The sequence below is a fragment of the Thunnus albacares genome, chromosome 23 (assembly GCF_914725855.1).
Source record: "Thunnus albacares chromosome 23, fThuAlb1.1, whole genome shotgun sequence".
In the NCBI taxonomy this organism is placed as follows: Eukaryota; Metazoa; Chordata; class Actinopteri; order Scombriformes; family Scombridae; genus Thunnus; species Thunnus albacares.
Window position 1 is genome coordinate 13920206 of NC_058128.1, and position 20623 is coordinate 13940828.

At 39.7% G+C, this 20623-nt stretch overlaps 1 protein-coding gene across 6 annotated transcripts in view; it reads right to left on the reverse strand.

Annotated features, from left to right (window-relative positions):
- The window catches only part of grm8a (glutamate receptor, metabotropic 8a), a 304192-nt gene that overhangs the window by 116568 nt on the left and 167001 nt on the right, over positions 1–20623 (reverse strand). For all 6 annotated transcript variants that reach the window (XR_006400439.1, XR_006400440.1, XM_044342702.1 and 3 more), the window contains exons 4-6: positions 18662–18797; positions 18276–18430; positions 15919–16056 (exon numbers count right to left, since the gene is read on the reverse strand). Coding sequence is in view for 4 of the 6 variants with exons in the window: in XM_044342702.1 (XP_044198637.1) it covers positions 15919–16056; positions 18276–18430; positions 18662–18797 (429 nt within the window). In the remaining 2 variants the exon portion in view is untranslated. The remainder of the gene's footprint in view (positions 1–15918; positions 16057–18275; positions 18431–18661; positions 18798–20623) is intronic.

Sequence of the window (20623 nt, forward strand, 5' to 3'; positions counted from 1 at the left end):
AAGATTGGCGGTTCAATCCCCGGCTCCTCCAGTCCACATGTCGAAGTGTCCTTGGGCAAGATACTGAACCCCAAACTGCTCCCGAAGGCTGTGCCATCGATGTGTGAGTGTGTGTGTCAATGATTAGAAACTACTTCTGATGAGCTGGTTGGCACCTTGCATGGCAGCCTCTGCCATCAGCGTATGGATGTGTGTGTGAATGGGTGAATGTGGAATGCAATGTAAAGCACTTTGAGTGGTCGGAAGACTAGAAAGGTGCTATATAAATGCAGTCCATTTACCATTTAACTAATTTTCATTATCATTATGTTTCTATGAAGCCTTGCACACGTTGGTTTGAAGTATTTTAACAACTGTTAATGTTGAGATGTATCGTCAAATAATTCACGAAAGGCTGTTGTTGAATCAGTTTTAATCTAATAAAATAAACTGTCGAAGTGACAAAAGTAATATAGCATACAATGTACTAACTGTCAGAGAGTAACAGACTTCACAATCGGGAAATATTACAATCATGTTTAATTATGTAACCGCATAATTAACCGCAACAGTGGGGCCAGCCCTATAACCGCGGTTGTGTGTGAGTGAGTGAGTGATAAAGTTAGACCACTGATCAGCCAGTCACATTGGAGTTTCCTCATTGGTCATTGCTCTTTCAAAATGAATCGGCGCGAGATGATGGAAGTGGAGGACAGCAGCAATGCAGAGTGACTGTGTTTCTGCTCCGAGTTCTGATGCTCTCAGCTCCAGTGTTAAATGTAGTGAAGTTGGTTAAACTGTTTAAACAGACGCATACCAGCGACTCCGTGTCTCCTCCTCTACTGCCCAGTGTGATCAACTCTCCGGCTGACAGCGCTGTCAGGAGCCGGCAGGAGAGACACTCCGCAGTGCATTTGGATTTTATAACAAATAATACAAGGACGAAAACTTCTTATTTTTCTGACGTTTTCACATCACAAACGATGAACAACAGCATTAATATACGAGTCTTGCAGGTGAAACATGCGACTCACGTAGCTGTTATATCAGTTTAGTGTGGGGCGGCTGCTCTGCAGGTGATTTGACTGTAACTGTGGTAACTGGACAAAGATAAGCCTCCTGAATTTGAACCCAAAATGCTGTCATAACTTTCATTTATAATTTCCACCGTAGCCTCCTTAAGCAGGAAAGAAGTGGAAAAAAGCCACATAGAGGCTTGAGGGAGAGCTCACAGTTAAAGCTCCCCAAATAACTGATAAACACTCCTGACAAAACACTCAATGCAGAGTGAAAAATGAGAGACATCTGCAGAGTGAAACAGATGAAAGAGCAGGGGGACTTAATAATAATCAGAATAGTTATAATTAGAATTAAAAAAAAGTTCTCTTTCAAATCAAACATCCCAAGATATGAGTGAAAAGTATTGCTCTTGCAACTGCAAATGTAGCTTAACAATGTCAGTACACTTTACCAGCAAATATTACTGAGACCGTTACAGAAAACATTTAATATCCAGGAATTAACATTATAGACACAAGCACTGACGATCCCTGTAACACATTGACCATACACGGTCTAGCCATACCAGGTTTTGACATAGTCTTGTTTTCAGCAATGTCTACTGTCTATAGTATTTATCAGACCTTATAGATGGTTTTTCATGTTGTAGTCCGGTAATACAATTTGTGTATTTACATGTATGTTTGTGCTGACTAATTTTATTTAACATATCATACATTTTAGATTGATTTCCTACCTTCTTGGCAGCAATTGGTTTAGGCCAATTTTGCATAAAAGAAGGGAAAAAATATTACTATGAGGCAATTGACTTTCAAGTTTCTACAAGTTGCTTTTTCTACCGTAAATGAAATAACTTCTGTTACCTCTTAATAACGTCCCATTATCTATTAATCTTTGGAAAACGGTTGTGTGTACAGACTTTTAATAAATATGCAAAACTGTCACTATGGTCCTTTAACCTTCAAACATCAAGCCACATTCAAATCTGGGAACCGTCTGATAATCCGTCTGATAGCGTTTGTCACCTTTAGTGCCTTGTTAAAGGCTACTTCCATTACGAGTGGAGGGATTCCAACTAGTGATCTATGTTCCAGTCATAAACCCTGTCTCCTCTATTTTTTCCTTCTTTCCTGTAAAGATGTGTTTAAACTTGACACAACACAATTATTAAGCATCTCCAACGGCATCAGAAACCAAGCTGACCAGTTACAGTTCTTGCAACTCCAAAGTGACGCAGAATTCTAAATCCCCCTTAAAGGGAAACTTCATCTCTATGAATATCTTAAAACTAGGTCACCTTTGTAGTAGAAATGTACATTTATTTTTGAAATTGGTGCCCTTTTGGCTATGACTAGAGAAAACTGAGAAAAAGGCTGAACCTCTTCTTCATTGGTTTTTAGAGGTGGTGGCATCCAAAATATTACAGCGCCTGCTACTGGATTGAAAATCAAACTCAATTCTCCTACTTACCCTAAATTATTATATATAAAATAAAATAAAAATGAAAATAAATAAAATTCTTCCTCACTCCTCATCCCATTCTCTAATATAATTTCTCAACCTAGGCTCTGAGAGGGCCTGAAAGCCTCTCTCAACAGCCCCTGCACATTTTCTCCAGTAATTTCCTCAATATCGAAAAACTTTCTTGCTGCATCAACAACTATCTCTATTCTCTCGGATTTCCTTTCTGCCTCAGCAGCACAGTAAATCACCATGGCCAGAAATGCTAAGAACTTAATCTTGTCCTTACAAAAACAATATTCATCATGCTTCCTACCTGATTTGTTCCCCCTTACTTCTTGAATCTGTCCATTCCTAGCCGCTTCCTCGTGGCTTAGCCTTCTCTTGGACCTGATCCTCATGATTTCCATCTCCATTTCTTTCTCTTTGGACAGCCTGCTATCCATGCCTCATGACACCCCCCCAAAACTGATTACACTTGAGTTCTTTTTCACAGTTTCTTCTGCTGCACTTCTCATCTCCACATTTACCACATATCCCCAGTCATATCTACATAAAAAAGGCTGTAGAGTCCCCATATCACCCTTAAGGGGGAATCCTACAACAAACAGAATGCAGTGTGTTTACAGAACACAGGCGGCGAGTACATTTTGCAGCAAAGGGGCCGGTTTGCAGAGACAAAGTAGGTGAGCAGCATTACATCTCTTTACTGAGGCTTATCATCATTTACAAAATGTTTTTCCTCATCAAGTCTGGATATATCGTACCGGTGTGCAAGGATCATAAAACAAACGGCGCACTGGAGTTAGTTATGTGAATCAATGCAAACTTACCAAGAGATGCACACAAGCCAGAATACTGCCAGAGCTGCCGGTGCACAGTCAAAAAAACCTCCCAGTCTGCTGTCTCCATTTCAGCTTGGGTTGGGTAACAATCGTAGATGAAGAGGTGAAAAACTGTGAGCAAAAGCTGTTTCTTTCATTGTTTTGGACGACGAGGAACCGGGACGAGATTGTGCTCAAAGTTGAATGCAGTCGCAAAAGTTACAGGTAACACAGTTGCTGTTGTGCTGTTGTATTCAGAGTCAAAGTCAGATATAATATTCTGTCAGAAAACAAAGTTTACCAAAGCACTGCAAAGTTTGTTGAAGCGCAGAGTTTTTAAGTCTGAGTCCATTCTTTCTGACCATCCTCACCTGTTACTGGCCGATGCTAAAAAGCTACTCCGGCTTCCGCTGTAACATAGCTCCGGCGGTCGCCTCCTCCTCCAAACTCTCGGCAACAACTGCAGGCCTTTTTAACACTATATCCCTAATTTGGATAGCTAGAGATAAGGTTGAAAATCGGTAAATGGTCCTTTAAGTCAGCAGAATACATATCTGAACAAACATGCTACACATGATTCTGATTGAGAAAGGATGTTTCAATGCTAAGAACTGTGTCTACAAACCTCCTATCATCATGGTATTAGGTTATACAAACACTGGTTCAGCCCCAAAACTCGAAGTTGTATTCATTTGTCAGGAGGCTCAACAATGATATTGAAGCCACTAATATATGTGCTTTACTGCTTTGCCAGTGAAGCCGACGCTGTGTCTAATACAAACACAAACCAATACATTAAAGCAGTGAGGTGAGGCTAATGCATGAATGCTGACTGGCTAAGTGCCTTGATGGATGCCTTCATGGACCAGTGTGCCAGCCAGGTTTTACACACAGAGTGATTGATGGCACCACGGATGACAGACAGACTAATGATTTGGACAAGCTCCTTAATTAAACATCAATTAGGAACACATTCCATTCCCTCCTTCTCCACTCCCTTCCCCTAAAAGAAGTCTTTTCTTTTCTTGCCTGTTCTCTGTTTTCTCAGGCGGGCTCACATACATACATCTATTTTCCCTTTTTAAAGATGCAGATGAGATAAATTTGGGGATAATTAAGTGAGAAAATTTATTTATAAACCTCAGAATAATGCAAACTCAATTCAGATGGTGATGAATACATTTACATAAAGGTTGCTTAATTAGCGTTTCTCTCATTTATCAAACATGTCTGAAAGGCATCAGGGAGATGACAGAATAGGAAGATGCAGCCCACACACACATCATAATTCATAGACATTTATAAATCATTGTCATGGCAATACAAATGAACCTGTTTTGCTTACAGTATTCATAAGTTTTTGCTTTATATGTCATAACATGAAGCAAGGAAAAAGTTGCCCATCCGCCTACACAAACACAACACACACAAATACATAGTTCTCTTGTTATAACTGTACTCGTCTGGCTTTGAGCTAGCTTCAGGGCTAATCTGCCAAGAAAGAAATGAATAATCAATAGGAAAGAATAGGAAATGAGCATCAGACAGAGATTCTGCTCTACATGATTTGACAAGAGAGCACTGAAGCCAAGGGTTACGTCAATACACTGCTGCACAAATACCAAGTCATTAGATTTAACTCCGTGTGCCAGTATATGTGCATATGTGTGTCCATGTGTTCTGTAATTGGTGCCTAAATTTTTTTGTGTCTAGAATCAGAGATCAATGTCAACTATCATTTTAATAACATTCAGCTGGAGAATATGTACAGTATATGTGCCCGGGCCGACAGTCAGATCAATAACATAAAAGTGTGAAAAAATCTATCAAGTAGTCAAGCATCAATTTTCTGAAAATGTTGGTGCAATATATGAGGTATAGGTCTTTTAACTTGAAAATATTGAAAGGCAGGGTGACTTAGTTAAAAGCCTGGTTTGATGATTGAATGACTGATTGGGCAGCTTTCTCAAACAGAATATCTAGTCTATTATAACTTGTTTCTATGGGTTATGTTTTTTATCAGTCAACGCAAGTCTCTGCTGCAGTTTATGTTGTTTAGTTTTTAAGTGTGTGTGACTGTGACATTACTCTCTGTACTGCTGTGTGTGCGATGTGAACCATTGTGTGGCTATGTGCAGTGGTGGCCGATCGATCGGTGCATCCCTATAAACAACAGCTTTATTGTGGGCAGCAAAAATTCAAAAATTAGTAGCTATCAAGGACCACGAAGCTTCTAAATGCTGCAGAGAAAAGAGCTGTAATGACTGTGTGTGTGTGTGTGTGTGAGGGAGAGAGAATTAAAAATGTGTAACCATAAGTGAATAAATATTAAATTAATACGTGTTTAATTGGGAAAATGTGTATTATTTAAAACAAGATGAACGTTATATAATAGTTAGTTACACACAAAAGTGCGATTACAAAACGATAGCTGGTAAAAAATATGAGTGGCTGGTATAATTTAGAATGCACCAGCTACTTTGGGTGGAACAAAAAAGTAATTTCCAACACTGTCACCAGCTATTGTGATTATCGATCGATCGTTTTGAGTTATATCATAAGAGAAAAAGGTCGAAACTATCTGATTTCAGCTTCTCAAATGTGAATATTTTCCGGGTGGTTTAGTCTTCTATGATAGTAAACTGAACATCTTTGGGTTGTGGACAAAACAAGACATTTGAAGACATCATATTGAGCTCTGGCAAACAGTGATCAATGTTATTCATCATTTTCTGACAATTCATGACCCAAACTACTAATTGATTACTTGAGAAAATAATTGACAGATTAATCGATATTGAAAATAATTGATAGTTTCAGCACTACAACAGTAAAGCAAGATTATATAATCAATTTTATTAGGAGGAAGCCAATAGGTAAAGTACATTATCTAAACCATGTAATTCTAAAGTGAGCTCACTCATAATTGCACAGGAAAGCTGCGTGAGCACAACTGTGTCAAAGCATGGTGGAACAACTAAGTAGGTCTGTAAACTGTGATGGAAACAACATGTCTATGTTTACAACTGACAGGTTGAGTAAATATTTTACTGCTTTCCTTAAAGGGGACGTGTTATGCTTTCCTTATTTTCAGACATATATATAATGTGTGCTTGGAGGTGTGCTGGTTGTCTGCAGCTCTTCTGACTGATCCACTGAACAAATTGTTCCAAACATCTCTGTATGTTGTTGTTTCGACTGTTTTTTAGCGCCACTAACGAAGCTCTGCTACTTTAGTGAGGAACATGTTTCACTTCCTGTGAATTCTTCACAATAAAGGTCAACCATTATTTAGTCATTTAAAACCTTTAATTTGAAGCAGTAAAGCAGGAAATGTTTGGTTTGCATTGGTGGTAACTTAACACAACTCTGATACATAAAGGTGGCCAATCAGAACAGAGTGTGCTCATCAGGAGGGGGGCCTTAAAGAGACAGGAGCTAAAACGACCTGTAAAGAGAAACTGTGTATATTGAGGGGCTGCATAAAGGGCCAGTATAAGATAAATAAGGAGTTTTTTGAACTGTGAATCATGAAAGCTACTCTAGTGGAGTCCAAAAACACATATTTAGAGCTGAAATGAGCCTAATAGGTCCTCACAAATGACTCTCACAAATTGCAGATACATTTGCGAGTCCTCCAGTGCTCTTGCATGCTCATGCAGCTGTTGCAAGTCTGGCATTTCTTTTGATTAGTTCAATGTGTTAACATTAACGTTGCAGCTTGCATGTTGCAAATTTGGTGAAACAGGCCTCTGGGGGTTTGTTTAACAAGTAGCTTAAAATCTTGAAAAATCTTGTTTTTGCTGCCCTCTGGTGGTTAACTTCTCAACATACTGCAGTGATGTAGAGGTGCGCTACAAGGTGTGTCAGTACTCTGTGACATCACTGTTGCCTGTGGCTAGGTCAAAGGTCTTGATACTTTCAACCAGGGAGGACAGTGAAACACTACTTTTCCATCTGGAGGTAAGTTACTCTGTAAAACCTGTATGATAATCAGACTGCTTGTTTTGTTGCCTCCACAAACTTTTTTTGACAATAATGCCACATCTCCAGATCTCAGTAATTAACTTACCAAGTATAGAAATTAAGGCCAAAACTGCAGAAACAAGACCCCAGATGTAATAATTTAATGGCTCTTGTTGGCTGCCTGGTGGGTTTCTTTACTGAGTGAAAGTGCTCTGTTTGAGCCTGCTTCTGCCTTCTCATCCTCGTCTTTCATCCTCTTTCCCCTCTCTCCTCAGACCTACTGTCAAACTGCAGCAAGAATGTTTTCTGCTTTATAAAGAGCAATTTGCTGCAGAACACCACCTTTTCATGAATAATGTGATGCCTCTGACATATGTGGCTAATATATATTACATCTCTACATTATTAGGGGTATATATTACTGCTGATAGTACACAGAGCTAATATAAATTATTCATTCGTCATTATTCATATTATGCTGACTCACGTCAGCCAGCCTCTCGTCGTACCGCTCTAGAGCACGTATACCCACACACAAAAAAAAGGGATGGAACACAAGGAGATACAAGTGAAGGGAGAGAATGAACACAATAAAGGTAGTGAGAGGAGAGAGTTAGAAAATTGGATCAAACAAGACAGAAGGATTGGAAAAACACAATATAAACAAAAGGAGGAATGAGAGATGATAAATAGAAGACAAGTCCATGTCAGGAATGTTTAGAGACGCAAAGGAAACATACAAATGAAAACAACAGAATGAGGGAGAGAAGAGAGGAAAAGAAGGGGAGAATGTGGAGGTATTCAGCTGAGAAAACAGGCATTGTTGAAGAGAGGATGAACCGTAAAATCACATTAGTAGAGCAGCACTTGTTCTCTCCAAGCTGCAACAACCCAGCATTGCATACAGAAATGTGTGTGTATTTGCAGTTGTGAGTAAGGTGTTTTTATGTGTGAATGCATACATGTACACAGTCAGGGATACATGCTGTGACAGAAACACACACCTGGTCTAATGCTACACATTCATATACAACATGCATTGAATCTTTGTTTTTGTTTTGTTTTTTTTTAGCTTTGCACAGTCAGGGACAAGAAAGAATGGAGAAAAATTATGATAAATCTGGCTCTGGCTTGTATGACAGTCAACTGTGTTTATCATCTTACCTTTTAGTACTGTTAAAAAACACTTTAGCATCTGAGATATTAAATAGGAAAAACTTGCAGTTTGCTTATAACCTGGCTCTAATTTTCATAGATTTGGCCATTGGAATTGGCTGTTAATTGCTGAGATCTGGAGATGTGGCAACATCACTAGAACAGAGTCCAACAGGGCAAGAAGCAGTCAGACAATCAGACCAATCGAACCCCAAACCTAACCCCCACCCTAACACTAACTTGAGGACTCATTTGACAGTGATGTTGGTCAAAACAGACAGAAAATCTGTGCACACAACTGACAGGAATGATGGTCAAAACCTAAATAAGATCTAGGTTGTACAAAACCAAAACTTGGTCCGCAATAACTACAGTTTAAATGCTGATGCTTGTGTGTACATAAATAGTGCGCCATTTTATCAACCAACTAATAGAATGATTTTATTACCAAAGTGATTTCATTAAAAGCTGCACTAATCAATATTCTTAAATTAACAATGGGTCAAATGAGCATGTGTAATGTGAAAGGGGTACTCATTGTGACAAACCAACAGAGAATTAGTACCCAACTCTGTAGCATTTTATCATCTGTCAGGTCATTGTCTGTGGCTTCCAGCAACAGTAGGCAGCTGTTTTTAGCAACAAAAAAAAAAGTTCTGATAAACCCACAGTACACTACCTGCCCAGCACTGAAAAGCAGGCAGACAAACTTAGCAACTAGTTCGTGAACATAGTAGAGCATTTAGCAGCTAAAGAGCCAGATATTTCCCTCAGGAGTCGGTGGAGACCAAAAGAGAGTTAAAAGCAGAGTGAACATCGGACTAACATCCCTTGGATGTCTAGAAACACAACTCCAAATGAATGCTAACAATCTTCTTTATCTGCTAAATGTGTAAAAAGGCAATTGTTAACTAACACATTCACCATATCAACTTTAAAGTTTGTCAGTGTTGAATTTAGAGTTCATAACATCAAATACATCTATGTGTACAATACATATAATATCATTTTTATTGTTTCCGTGTGTAAGGCTTCTTCACTAGTGCATGTTTTGTTGTTTTGTGTGCTGCAGTAGTTTATATGAGGATGTGCCTTTGGGTGTGTATCGATGACAAAGAGTGGTGTGTGACAGGGCCTGCTCAAGATGGATTACTTTGCGTGTGTCTGTGTGCGTGCGTGCGTATGTGTCTGTCTGTGACAGTGACAGATGGGCAGTTCAACATCGATGCATTCAAGTACACAGTACTACCTGCGATGGCAACAAGCACTCATGTGCACATGTGCTCTCTGTAGAAAGCACAGAGGATACTTATGCTCTGTTTTCTATGTCTGCCTCTCATCAATCAGTCACACACACACACATACGCACAAAGAGTCATCTGTGAGAGCAGTTAAAAACCATGTCCTCTACAAGAAGACGAAAAAGGATCATTTCACTGCAGCTAAATGGCGCTTCACAATCTCACCTACTGAAAACGAATGCTATAAAGAGTCATAAAGCACTGTCTGTCGTTGTCTCCTAGTCTGCAATCTTTCTCTCTTTGCCTGTCTCTAATTCTCCATCAAGCTCTCCATCTGTGTTTGTCTCTATATTTCCAGTCTGTTCGGCCCTGAGGCCTTTTCACAGAGGAGGGAACAGTTAATCCAGCCCGCGAACCTTATAACTCTCCTTCCCCATCGACCTTGTTAGGATATGGTCTATTTGCAGCGAGTGAGCATGTGTTTGTGCGCGAGGGTACTGTAAATTCGTGCATGTTGGGCTAAGTCGGGATCTAATTAACTCTTGGAACTGTAGCGTGCATCTCACACAGACAGATCCATGCACACATCACTAGTGTTGGATGAAGACTTTGCATCTTCAAAAGCATACTTTTTCATCAACTAAGAAATGCAGCCTCATGTTCGGAAAGCAAGGGCATCAAACTATCGCTCAGTAGCTTTTAGAAGATAATTCTCCCATTAATAACGGTCTGTAAAGTATTAATATTTTATATTAAACTAGGGAAATGTAAAGCTTTGTGCATGCATGTGTGTAAGCATTTGATAATCTTCTGTATTTTCCCATTAAATAGGAACCATCATTAGGCAGCTGCAAAAAGAATGAGATTCTGATGCTAATCTTGCTAATCAAGGAAAGTAGACCGCAAAGCTAAAACTGTTAAGATAGGATTTTCTCTTCCACACATCCTCCACAGTGTCGTTCTCACCTGACTGAGTGTTTTTAACTCGCTTAGTAAATTATTAAATACGCTAATGCTTTTCATATAGGTGTGACCTGAAATTAAACCAAAAAAAGTATGAACCACTGCAGAGCTGATTTATTTACTTGATTTTTCTTTTCATCTACTGTTTATCTGCACCGGCGTCCTCAATTCAACTTCAAAATATCTCTTTATTAATTGTATCTAGTGATCAAATCAAAGACACTCTGTATTGCTTGGTTGGCTATTCATGGCCTGTATCTGCAGCATGTGTTTCCCTCCATTTAGTCGGGGGGGAAACACTTCTCAATGAGTGTTATTGGACCCATTAAACCAGGCTTGGAACACTAGTTACATCCATATACAGCTGCATAAAATATATATTATTACAAATAGCTTTGCAAATAGCTCTTCAACGAGAACTATCCCACCCTAACTATTTACTGTAAATGTAAGCACTGATGTAAAAATATGCCTTGTTTATAGACCTAGCTTACTTTTATTTGCCACATTTACAATGAAGTATAACAAAATGATACAGCAGTTTAGTTTTTTGTGGCCGCGTGTAGAATCTGAGCTTTGACCGAGTACACACCAGTGGGAGTGAAATGAGTTACTGAGACAAAATGAAATGAAAGAGAGAAAATATTCTGTTTAGAAATAGTTCTAAATTTGGTCCTGATAACTACAGAGACATTTGTGTGAGGTTTTCTGTAGCAATATAAGTTTAGTTTCTGATGTTCAAGTTATGCATCAAATAGATTTTGTTTTCTTTGTGTAAATGTATTATACTGTAGGTGTTTGCCAATAGTGATACAGTGCAATGTCAATACTGTATCAAATAAAGACCTTTAAATGTGATTTTACTGTAAGAGAAAAGGAAGAGATGACAGATAAAGACATAGAAAGACGGTGAGACACAAATTCAGACAGAGAGAGACTTGACTAAAGATTGACAGTCAACAAAGTGAAGAAAGAACACAGGAGTCAAGGAAAGGAAAGATAAAATATTGGTGTCATTCCCCGGAGAGCTACAAGTCGCAACCCACACAGAAGAGAAGACAGAGAGAAAAAAAAACGACACCCAACAGTGTAACAACCTTGTTTCCTGCTCACACTGCACCTTAATTCCTCTGTGTGTACCTGAGGCTTATAGCTTCTGTCACAACCAATGTGCTATTCACTGGTGCAATGGATCCATTCATGTGCCCAGGTGGAGAAGTGTGTGGACAGAAAACGCGTGCGTGCGGTCCAGGTATTCCTCATGTTGTGGGGACTCGCCTCCAATTGTGAAGATTTGGTTTAAAGTTATGGTAAGTTTAGGGATATGTTAAGGTTAGGATCTCCAGGAAACAAATGTAAGTCAATGTAATGTCCTCTGAAGTGATGGAAACATGACTGTGTGTGTGTATGTGTGTGTGTGTGTGAGAGAGAGAGTGAGAGAGCCCAGGGCAATGCTGGTTCCACAGAACAAGGATGTAATGATTTAAGAGTTTCAACCGGAGTCACGGTGCGGCGAGTTATGTGGAGCTGCCACCTCCCATTCATTTTCTATGAGGAGCTGTGAATCCCTCCTGCAGAGCATGATGGGATTATAAACAGAGAGCGACAATAGGTGGGCAAAATTTTTTGTGGCTGTGAAAATTGCAGCATCTGAGATCTTTTGTGCATTTAATGTGAACAGATTTATATTTCAGCCTTTTATTTTACTAGCATTTTATTCCAGTTGGACGCAGGTCCAGCTCCGGGAACTAATGAAGCCAAATTCCTACAACCGTAAAAACAAACTGTTAGCTGTATTTAAATTTTTAAAGACATCGTTTTTAATGCCGGGCGGTCGGTGTTTGGTCTGATTTTACCAGCTTTAATGGAATAGTGTGATGAAGACGGTTTATATTCTTTAATAAAGCGAAAACTAATATTTTATTTTACTGAGAAATGTGTGGATGCCTGCGAGTCGTATGCACACCTGTATCTTAAGAAAAACAAGGCCGGTGAGACTCAGATCAGGTGTCAGCGCGCCGCATTAATTAAGACAGAGCTTGTGTACTCATTCATGATTTTATTGGCAGCCACTGGGTGTGTATGCGTTTGTGAGCATGTAAAGTGTGCAGGCTTATCTGCAAATCTGATGTCTGCTTCAGTCTGCTTCCCCTCAAGCATCTGTTTTACCTGACTGCACTCTTTCAACAGAGTTTTATTCCAGTATCTGAGTTGTCCTGGTTGATGTGTTTATAAGCACAGCAGAAACGTAACCTTTTTTCTTTTGTGCTAGACTTGATGGAAGATGAAATGATGAAACATGAAAGTTGCTGTAATGTACTTTAAATAAATCATTAAGATGCATTTATTGGACTGGAGGCCAAATGTCCAGAACTGGTGGTAGTAAAGCAGCAGTAACAACCATAAAATAATAACAACATTGTATTTGTAGTTTTACTTTCTACAGAATACTGGGATAGATTTCCATAAAATATGCATTGGCTTCATGTAACTCGTCTCGCACTGAAGAATCGAGTTAAAAGAATATCTTGCAGGTTAGAATGAAAGACAGTAACAAAAGAAGTTATATCTTTTGTGAGAATGTGATATGTGAGTCATGTGGTTAAAAGAGAGCAACAGCTGACAACTGCCTGATGAAACACTGATGCACTCAATCAGCATCAGAGGAAACCAAACAATTGCTACAGATTGCGAGACAGAATTCAAAACCTTGTTTCGGCGTGCACTCTGACATTTAGAAGTTCATTTTCTTTGTTTGTTAGTGGTCTTTTTTTTTTAAAGAGTTAAATTAACTCAAGCAAAACATATTTTTTGCACTGCCAATAAAGGCGCCATTGATTTACAGCACTGTGCCGGGCTCATAATCTTTGAGAAGAAATGCAGTGTTTTCAGTGTGAAAACAAAATGTCACACTATTAAATGTTAAAAAAGCTCATATGATGTTCCTATAAAATGTTGATTCCATATGTTTTATTTATCTGAGAGATTACCACCACTTGTAAATACTTGAAAATACATCAATACCATTTGATGTATTTTCAAACTTTACAACTAATATAGCAGATGTTCTCATTAATTAGAGCAGTAGAGAGTCGTTTGTTTTGTAAATGGAGTGGAGTTTTGACTAAAAGAAACATTTCTGACAAACGTGAAGTTCCAATTTCTTGGGGCGGCCTTTCTTACTGCTTGGATATCAATTATAGAGTGCTCTTTGACTTCTGTGTTCAAATTGTGTTCCACTGCCATTTATATTACTCATAATATGTATGCATTTAGCTGCCCATAGACTATAGAGTAACCTTTATAACATAATAGTCAAATAATAAAGCATTATTTGTATTTGAACCCCACTTTCAAATAAAGGCTGTAAATAGAAGAGGAAGTTTTAACAGAAGGAAAATACAAGTCAGAATTTCATTGGGCCATATTGTATGATTTTCCATTCAAATGGCTTGTATGTAATGGAAGGAGGCCCAGATGTGTGTAAAGTTGGTCGGGGGTGTCCGTGATAAAACAAAAATCAGAACACTATTGACAAAAAAATTAATGAATAAAAAAGATAAATCAGGCCGTAATAGCTTGCTGTGTCTTTTGGTTTAGCCTGCTGCAACAGGAGGGGGTCCAGATGAAAATAGGAAAATCTGAAAAGCTCTCTTGGCCATTTTTACATACACTCTGCAAGGTGTCGGTCTTCAAAATCGTATCTGACCGATATCAGATCATGAGGTAGAAATAACACTTCCGCAACATCAGTCAAGCTTTATCCTGCACCGCCGAACAAATCTGGAGAAAACTGATAAAAAAGTCACTGAGGATAAACCATGACCGTTGTCTGAATATTGAATTTAAAACTTAATCTGGGAAAATGAATATTACTGCAAAAAAAAAAAAAAAAATCGGGTGCTGTTCATTTATGGTTCAGAACCCATTATCTGGGTGTGTATTCAACAAACCTGGCAGGGGATTAGGCTCAAGTCATGTCAGAAACAACTGCTTTCATTCTCATTTCCTTCTCTTGCTCTGTGTCTTATTTGTTTGTCCATTCAAATTTGATGTTCTTCTTCTCCTATTCATGCATTTCATTGTTATTTCTTCGCCTCTTGGTTTCTAATTTGTGCATCCACGCGATTTTTTAAAAAAATATATTTGTCAGCGTCTTTTCCTGTTAATTTTCTTATTTGCGCTTGTTGACACAATTTCTCTTTCTATTTGTCTGTCCCCCTCAGCCCAATCACATGCAATAATCACACCCGTTTCCACATCCTCCCATCAGCTGTGTCATCCCGGCGACCTTGAGCAGCAGGCTGCTGATTGGGTTCTGTGTTGATGATTTGGAGGTCGCGAACCCCAGCACTTGGAATTAATGGACTCTGTCGCGCCACTACAGGACCCTCGACACATACACGCCCATATACACAGATGCCAGCGCAAGTAATAGACGGTCAATGGGAGAGTCGCAGCCTTTACAAACCTAATTATGTGAACTAATGACGGGCATCAGCTGGGGAATACTCACTGTGACACGCAGACGCGCACATAAACATGCAGACTCAATCACAGCAGCTTGAGGTCATACAGTACCGGTACCGGAAAGGTTTTATGTTTTGAACAAACTTACGGGTGATGTCATCACTGACTCTGCTGTGAGTGTGTCACTTTTTTTTTTTTGTTTGTTTTTTTGTTTTTGCAGGCGTAGGTACTGTGAAAGTGCACACACAGACATACCTTGATCTTACACACAAAACACAAGACACACAGGTTACACATCAGTTGCGGTGCTCGGCCTTGTGTAAAATAACAAGCTGCAAGCATTTTTGATATGACAGCAAAATGCAGGTCAAACCACATGTACTGCACAAAATGACAGGAGGAAGTGCTTATTGCAGCATAAATACATGTGTGTACCCCACCCCACCCCACACACACACACACACACACACACACACACAGGAGTCTGAATGACCATGTTTACAGTCTCCTACAATTATTTAATTTTCCTTTTAGCTTCCAGTCTACAAACAATTGTTCCTGTTGAGCCGTATTGCTCCTCACTCTAGTCTAACAGCTAGTGTGATCTGTGCTTTAAGGGTACTTATTAGAGCCAGCAGCGCTCTTTACAATATATATACTAATTAAACCCCCGTGTTTCTCCCTGTTGACAATTTCAGGGCCAGATGCGATGTGGTAAATCTGCCCAGATTTGTTTTTTTATGGGCTGCTCGAATAGGAAGAGAACAAAAAGACAGAGAGGTGGAAACCATAATGGAGAGAAACTCATAATGTCGGAAGTTAAGGTGTAGGAGTCTTACCTGTGCATTTTTTGAGGCTACCGGGTCGTTTGCCATGCATCCCCAGCTTACAGTTGAAATTCTCCTCCCAGAACTCAGCGAACCAAACATTTCTTCTATTGTTGGACAGTGAGCGGCTACGGAAATACCTGTCAAACGCTGTGAAAAAGAAAAAAAAAAAAGAGATAAATCTTTTTTTTTTTTTTAAAGATGGTGTTTAGTATTTTCTATTTCTTTTTTTCTATGTCTTTCTATGTCTTTTAGAAACTGTACTGTATACATTTAGCTATCTATTCTGGTTATAAGAGCTGATATCAACACCTCCCAGATTTGGTTTAATGTTGTACTATTAGGAGGATACTAAGGCTGTCTCATGTGTCCATGGCAGCGTAATACGGCTTTGACTCACAAAAGCATATGTTATGAATTGCCTATGGAAATAAAGTATGGCTGAAAAGCCATTTCCGCAGAACCATTCAGTATTGAAACTCCTATCAAATACTGAAGCCGCGAGCAAGGAAAAGCCAACATTTTAGACTGAGCTTTCACAATATGCTTGGCTACTTGTCCAATTTAATAAGTAGAGAGGAGGGGAGAGAAGGGAAGAACACATTTCTCCACTCGTAGGAATGGAAATACCTGTCAGGGGCTGGCAGGCTGAGATGAAGAGATGGCTGAAAGAAAACACACTCCTTGTACTACTTTGTTCATATCATAATTAATTGGGAAACCACACTTTTGTTTTGTTGTGTATGAGAGAAATATGGCATGTTAGGAAGACAAGATGCCCCTCCTGTAACACAACACCATCACTGGAGTGGTTTCTGCTAGATTGAGAACAGGCAGAGCTATTGATTGCTCATGAAGACCTCGGGTATGACACAGGAAGACTGCAAAGACGCATTTACACCTCACTAATAAAAAGAAGGTGTCATTTCCAGCACCACCGGGACTGCATAAGAGGGGCGACACGGCGCATGTGAAACAAACCGTGGAGGATGGAGAAATCCCTCGGGACTATCAGACTGACTTGGACAGTCTGTGTCATGCCTGACTCGCTGTAAAGGCTGACAAGAGCTGCCTTGATTAATCTCCTCTGCTGCCAGGGAAATAAGTCCTGTGTGCACCTGTGTAGCTCATTTAATAGTTAGACTGCGGGGGGGGCCAGGGGTTTTATTCCCTGTGTGGCTCAACAGGAAGAATACGGCAACAGGGATCACATGTTTCTTGTTGTGATTACAGATGTCGTGCTTATAAAATTAAAAAAAAAACATACGCACTTGTCGCACAGTTGACGACATTAAGTTTAGGTCTCTCACATTAAGAAAGAAAATTACGCTAAGTATGAAGCTGGAACCAGGAGACGGTTAGCTTAGCTTAGCACAAAGACCGAAAGCAAGGGGAAAATGCTAGTCTGGTTCTGTTCAAAGGGAGAAAAAAATCCACCTGCAGCACCTCTAAAGTTCACCAATTAACATGTTACATCTCAGTTGTTTAAAAAGACAAGTTGCAGGTTTCTTCATTGAGAGAAGTGAGAACACAATAATATAAACTGTAATGATAAAAGCCGTTAAGGGGAGAAGTAGTAATAGAGGTTTTGTGCTTTTTCAATATTTAGTGCAATAAAATTGATAAAAATGCCCCCTTCAGGAGTGTGAACGGTGGTGGACACAATTTTAGAAACACAATTCAAAATAATGCTGTACTTCCTCAGCCTAAAAAATGACCTCTCTGAGACAATGTCTACAAAAGTTGAACATTTTAAGCTTCACAAAGGTGGGGTTTATTGCAAAGTTCTTGGATTAGATTGCATCACATTGTCAGGTGTACCTAATTAACTGGTAGCCCGGTGTAGTCAATGTATATATCCATCTGACTCACAAGTCTTCCATCTACCCCTAGCGTGTTCCCTCATGTCGACTATCCAAAGTGGACTTTGATTCATTTAACCTTCTCCATAGACTCTTTCTCCCTCGCTTACAGTTTATATCTTGTACCATTTGTGTCCCTCCAGGAGTCAATTATCTAATAGGGAACTCTGACAGGAGCAAATGAGGATATCCTCCCTGGCCTAATGGCAAAAACTTGTTGCCCGCTGGGACCAAGAGCAAGGGAACATGAGTGCGTTTCATTTTCTGTGTCTGGACCCCCCCCCCCACCCATCCCCTTAATTTGATCTATTAGACTTTGAGCACACACAGACACACACACACACACACACACACTCAACTTTGTTTCATTCATCACACCGGTCACAGGTAAGTGGAGCAAGTCACAGAGCAGATAAAAGTTTTGAACTATTATTTTATGAGATTACGCTTTATTCAACGTCATTGCTATGTTATTGTCTCTATTACTTTTTTCACACACACTCTTACCATCCACAGACACTCGTTTAGGAAGTATTGTAATGGCTCCTTCAGCCACTCTCTCCTGGCCAATAACAGGAGAGATCTTGGACCCCCAGCTGTCTGAACCCACCCACAGGAAATGACCCGTCTGGTTGTTCCTTTTCGCTGCATCCAGAACTCGTCTGTTTGAGGAAAAAAGCAGAGAATGAAAGCATTTTTGTAGCCTGGGAAAGTCAACAAAAAAGAGGTGGAGGAGTTGAGTGTCCATTTATATGTGCATGTATTTAGGTTTTCTTGTCAGATAAGGCTACAACGTTACAGAACATTTTATTAAAGCAAAAGTACAACTGATAGCAGCCAGAGAATTGTTGAGCAGTGGCAGGCAGGCACTTGTTGAAGTGCACAGCACGTACCGTATGTCGTCCTCATTAGCGAACATGATGATGGCCCTGGCATTGGAGGTCTCCAGCAGGCGTCTGATGATCTTGTCAAACTCCCCTGGCCTGGGCTCCCTAGGGATCTTCAAGGACTGGGCAATGCATACACCACCTGGGATAGAAAGATAGAGAGAACAAGAAAGGGAACAGAATTTATTATCTTTTTTTTTTTAAGTCACTGATTTGCATTTTTTTTTTTCCATTTTGTACTCAACATTCAGATTCAGTCACTCTGCCTTGATTCAGCCTTTACACAGTTTTAAACTTTGGTTGTAAACACTCAGGAATGATATGGTTTTACACTTGAAACAGCATCAGCGTTTTGAGATAAATATAAGAATAAATGGATGGTTAGCATGTTAGCTGCAGCCACCAAAGAATATCCAAGAAAATCCACCCAAACAGAAGTAGTATTACTGGCTGAGTAACTTCTGAGACCACACCAGCAAGCAGAAAGATTGCCATATTAGAAGTTAAGGACGCAGGGAGGGATGAAGGCATGATGGTCAACAGGGGGAAAAGAAAGTGAAGGCAAGGGAGAAAGAGAAAAAGAAAGAAGCAGAGAAACATAGGAGCAAGGGCAGGAAAAAAAAGATAGCGTGAAGACTATGCTGAAAGAAAACGGTGGAGGTGGGAGGTGTTGATAGCAGCAAGAGAAAAACAGAGAAAAAAAAGAAGGAAAAACAAGGAAGAGGGATGAATGGGGTAAGATTATGATTCAAAACCACATCTCATACAGCGTGAGTGACAGGAAATATCCTCTGTACCCACTTCACACTCCCGTTTCCCATTGTTGAGAATGACAAGAATAGCAGTCACGGCAATATTAGTTATTTCACTCACAATATGAGATAATTCAACCCGTTCTCACTCCCAACTCATCACATTGCGAAGCTGGGTCAGGACTCCTTGGCGTCACTTTTTAAACACTCTGGGTATCCCTTTAGTGTCATTTTTCAAGGTGCAAGGTAGTAGGATAGACTTCTATAGAACTCCCACAGCGTCTGAAATAGAGGCCATGAGACTGATGATGTCTATATAAGGTGACTAATTTCCATATTCTGAGGTGGTTGGTTTGGTTTTTTAACACCGGGTCTGGATGTCTTCTATCCGCGAGCTGGGACATTTTTTAACCCGAACCATGATCTTTCCTTTTCCCTAACACTTTTGTGCCTAAACCTAACATAATTATTTTTTAACAGTGACTGCCAAGGGGTCTTGACCAAGCTTCGGTATGTGACGAGTTGGGAGTGAGAATGTGTCGGATAATGAGGAAAATTTATTTTTTACCTTGTTCTTTCTCTCTGCTTTGCTTTAACTCTTAAGCACATGTATGCATGTTCAAGCTTGAAAACATGGACATAAAAAAGAAGTAATAATCTTTGTCTTGAACAAACTTTTAAAATAAATCTCTCACACACACACACACACACAGACAGACTCAAACGTCCCATATTAAATGCACTAATCCAGACTTTATGAATAAGCTCTTTTCTGTTAATTAGCTCTGCTTTATTGTATTATTAGCCCAGCTCAAGGTGTAAAGGTGTGTGTGTGTACGCGTGTAGGATTATGTCAGTGTAACACACACATTACATCTACTCTACGTGAACAATGTATGACTGACTGCGTGGATCCATGTCTTGTGTGTGTGTGTGTGTTTGTGAAAGAGAGTGAATGATGTCCCCTTTCCTCCCTGCCTGTTCCAGCCGATTTATTGAACATCTGTACAGTCTGTCGCTTTCACTACATCATTCCCCTTAATCACACACACACACACACACATTCGTACTCACGCACACCTGCGTGCATGACTGCTAAAACAAATACTCATTAGCCCCAAATTAAAAGCCTCTCAAGGATAATCACTAAAGTGACAAAATCTGCTCAGGCACCTACATCTACCCCACACACACACACATACACTCCCAAGACACT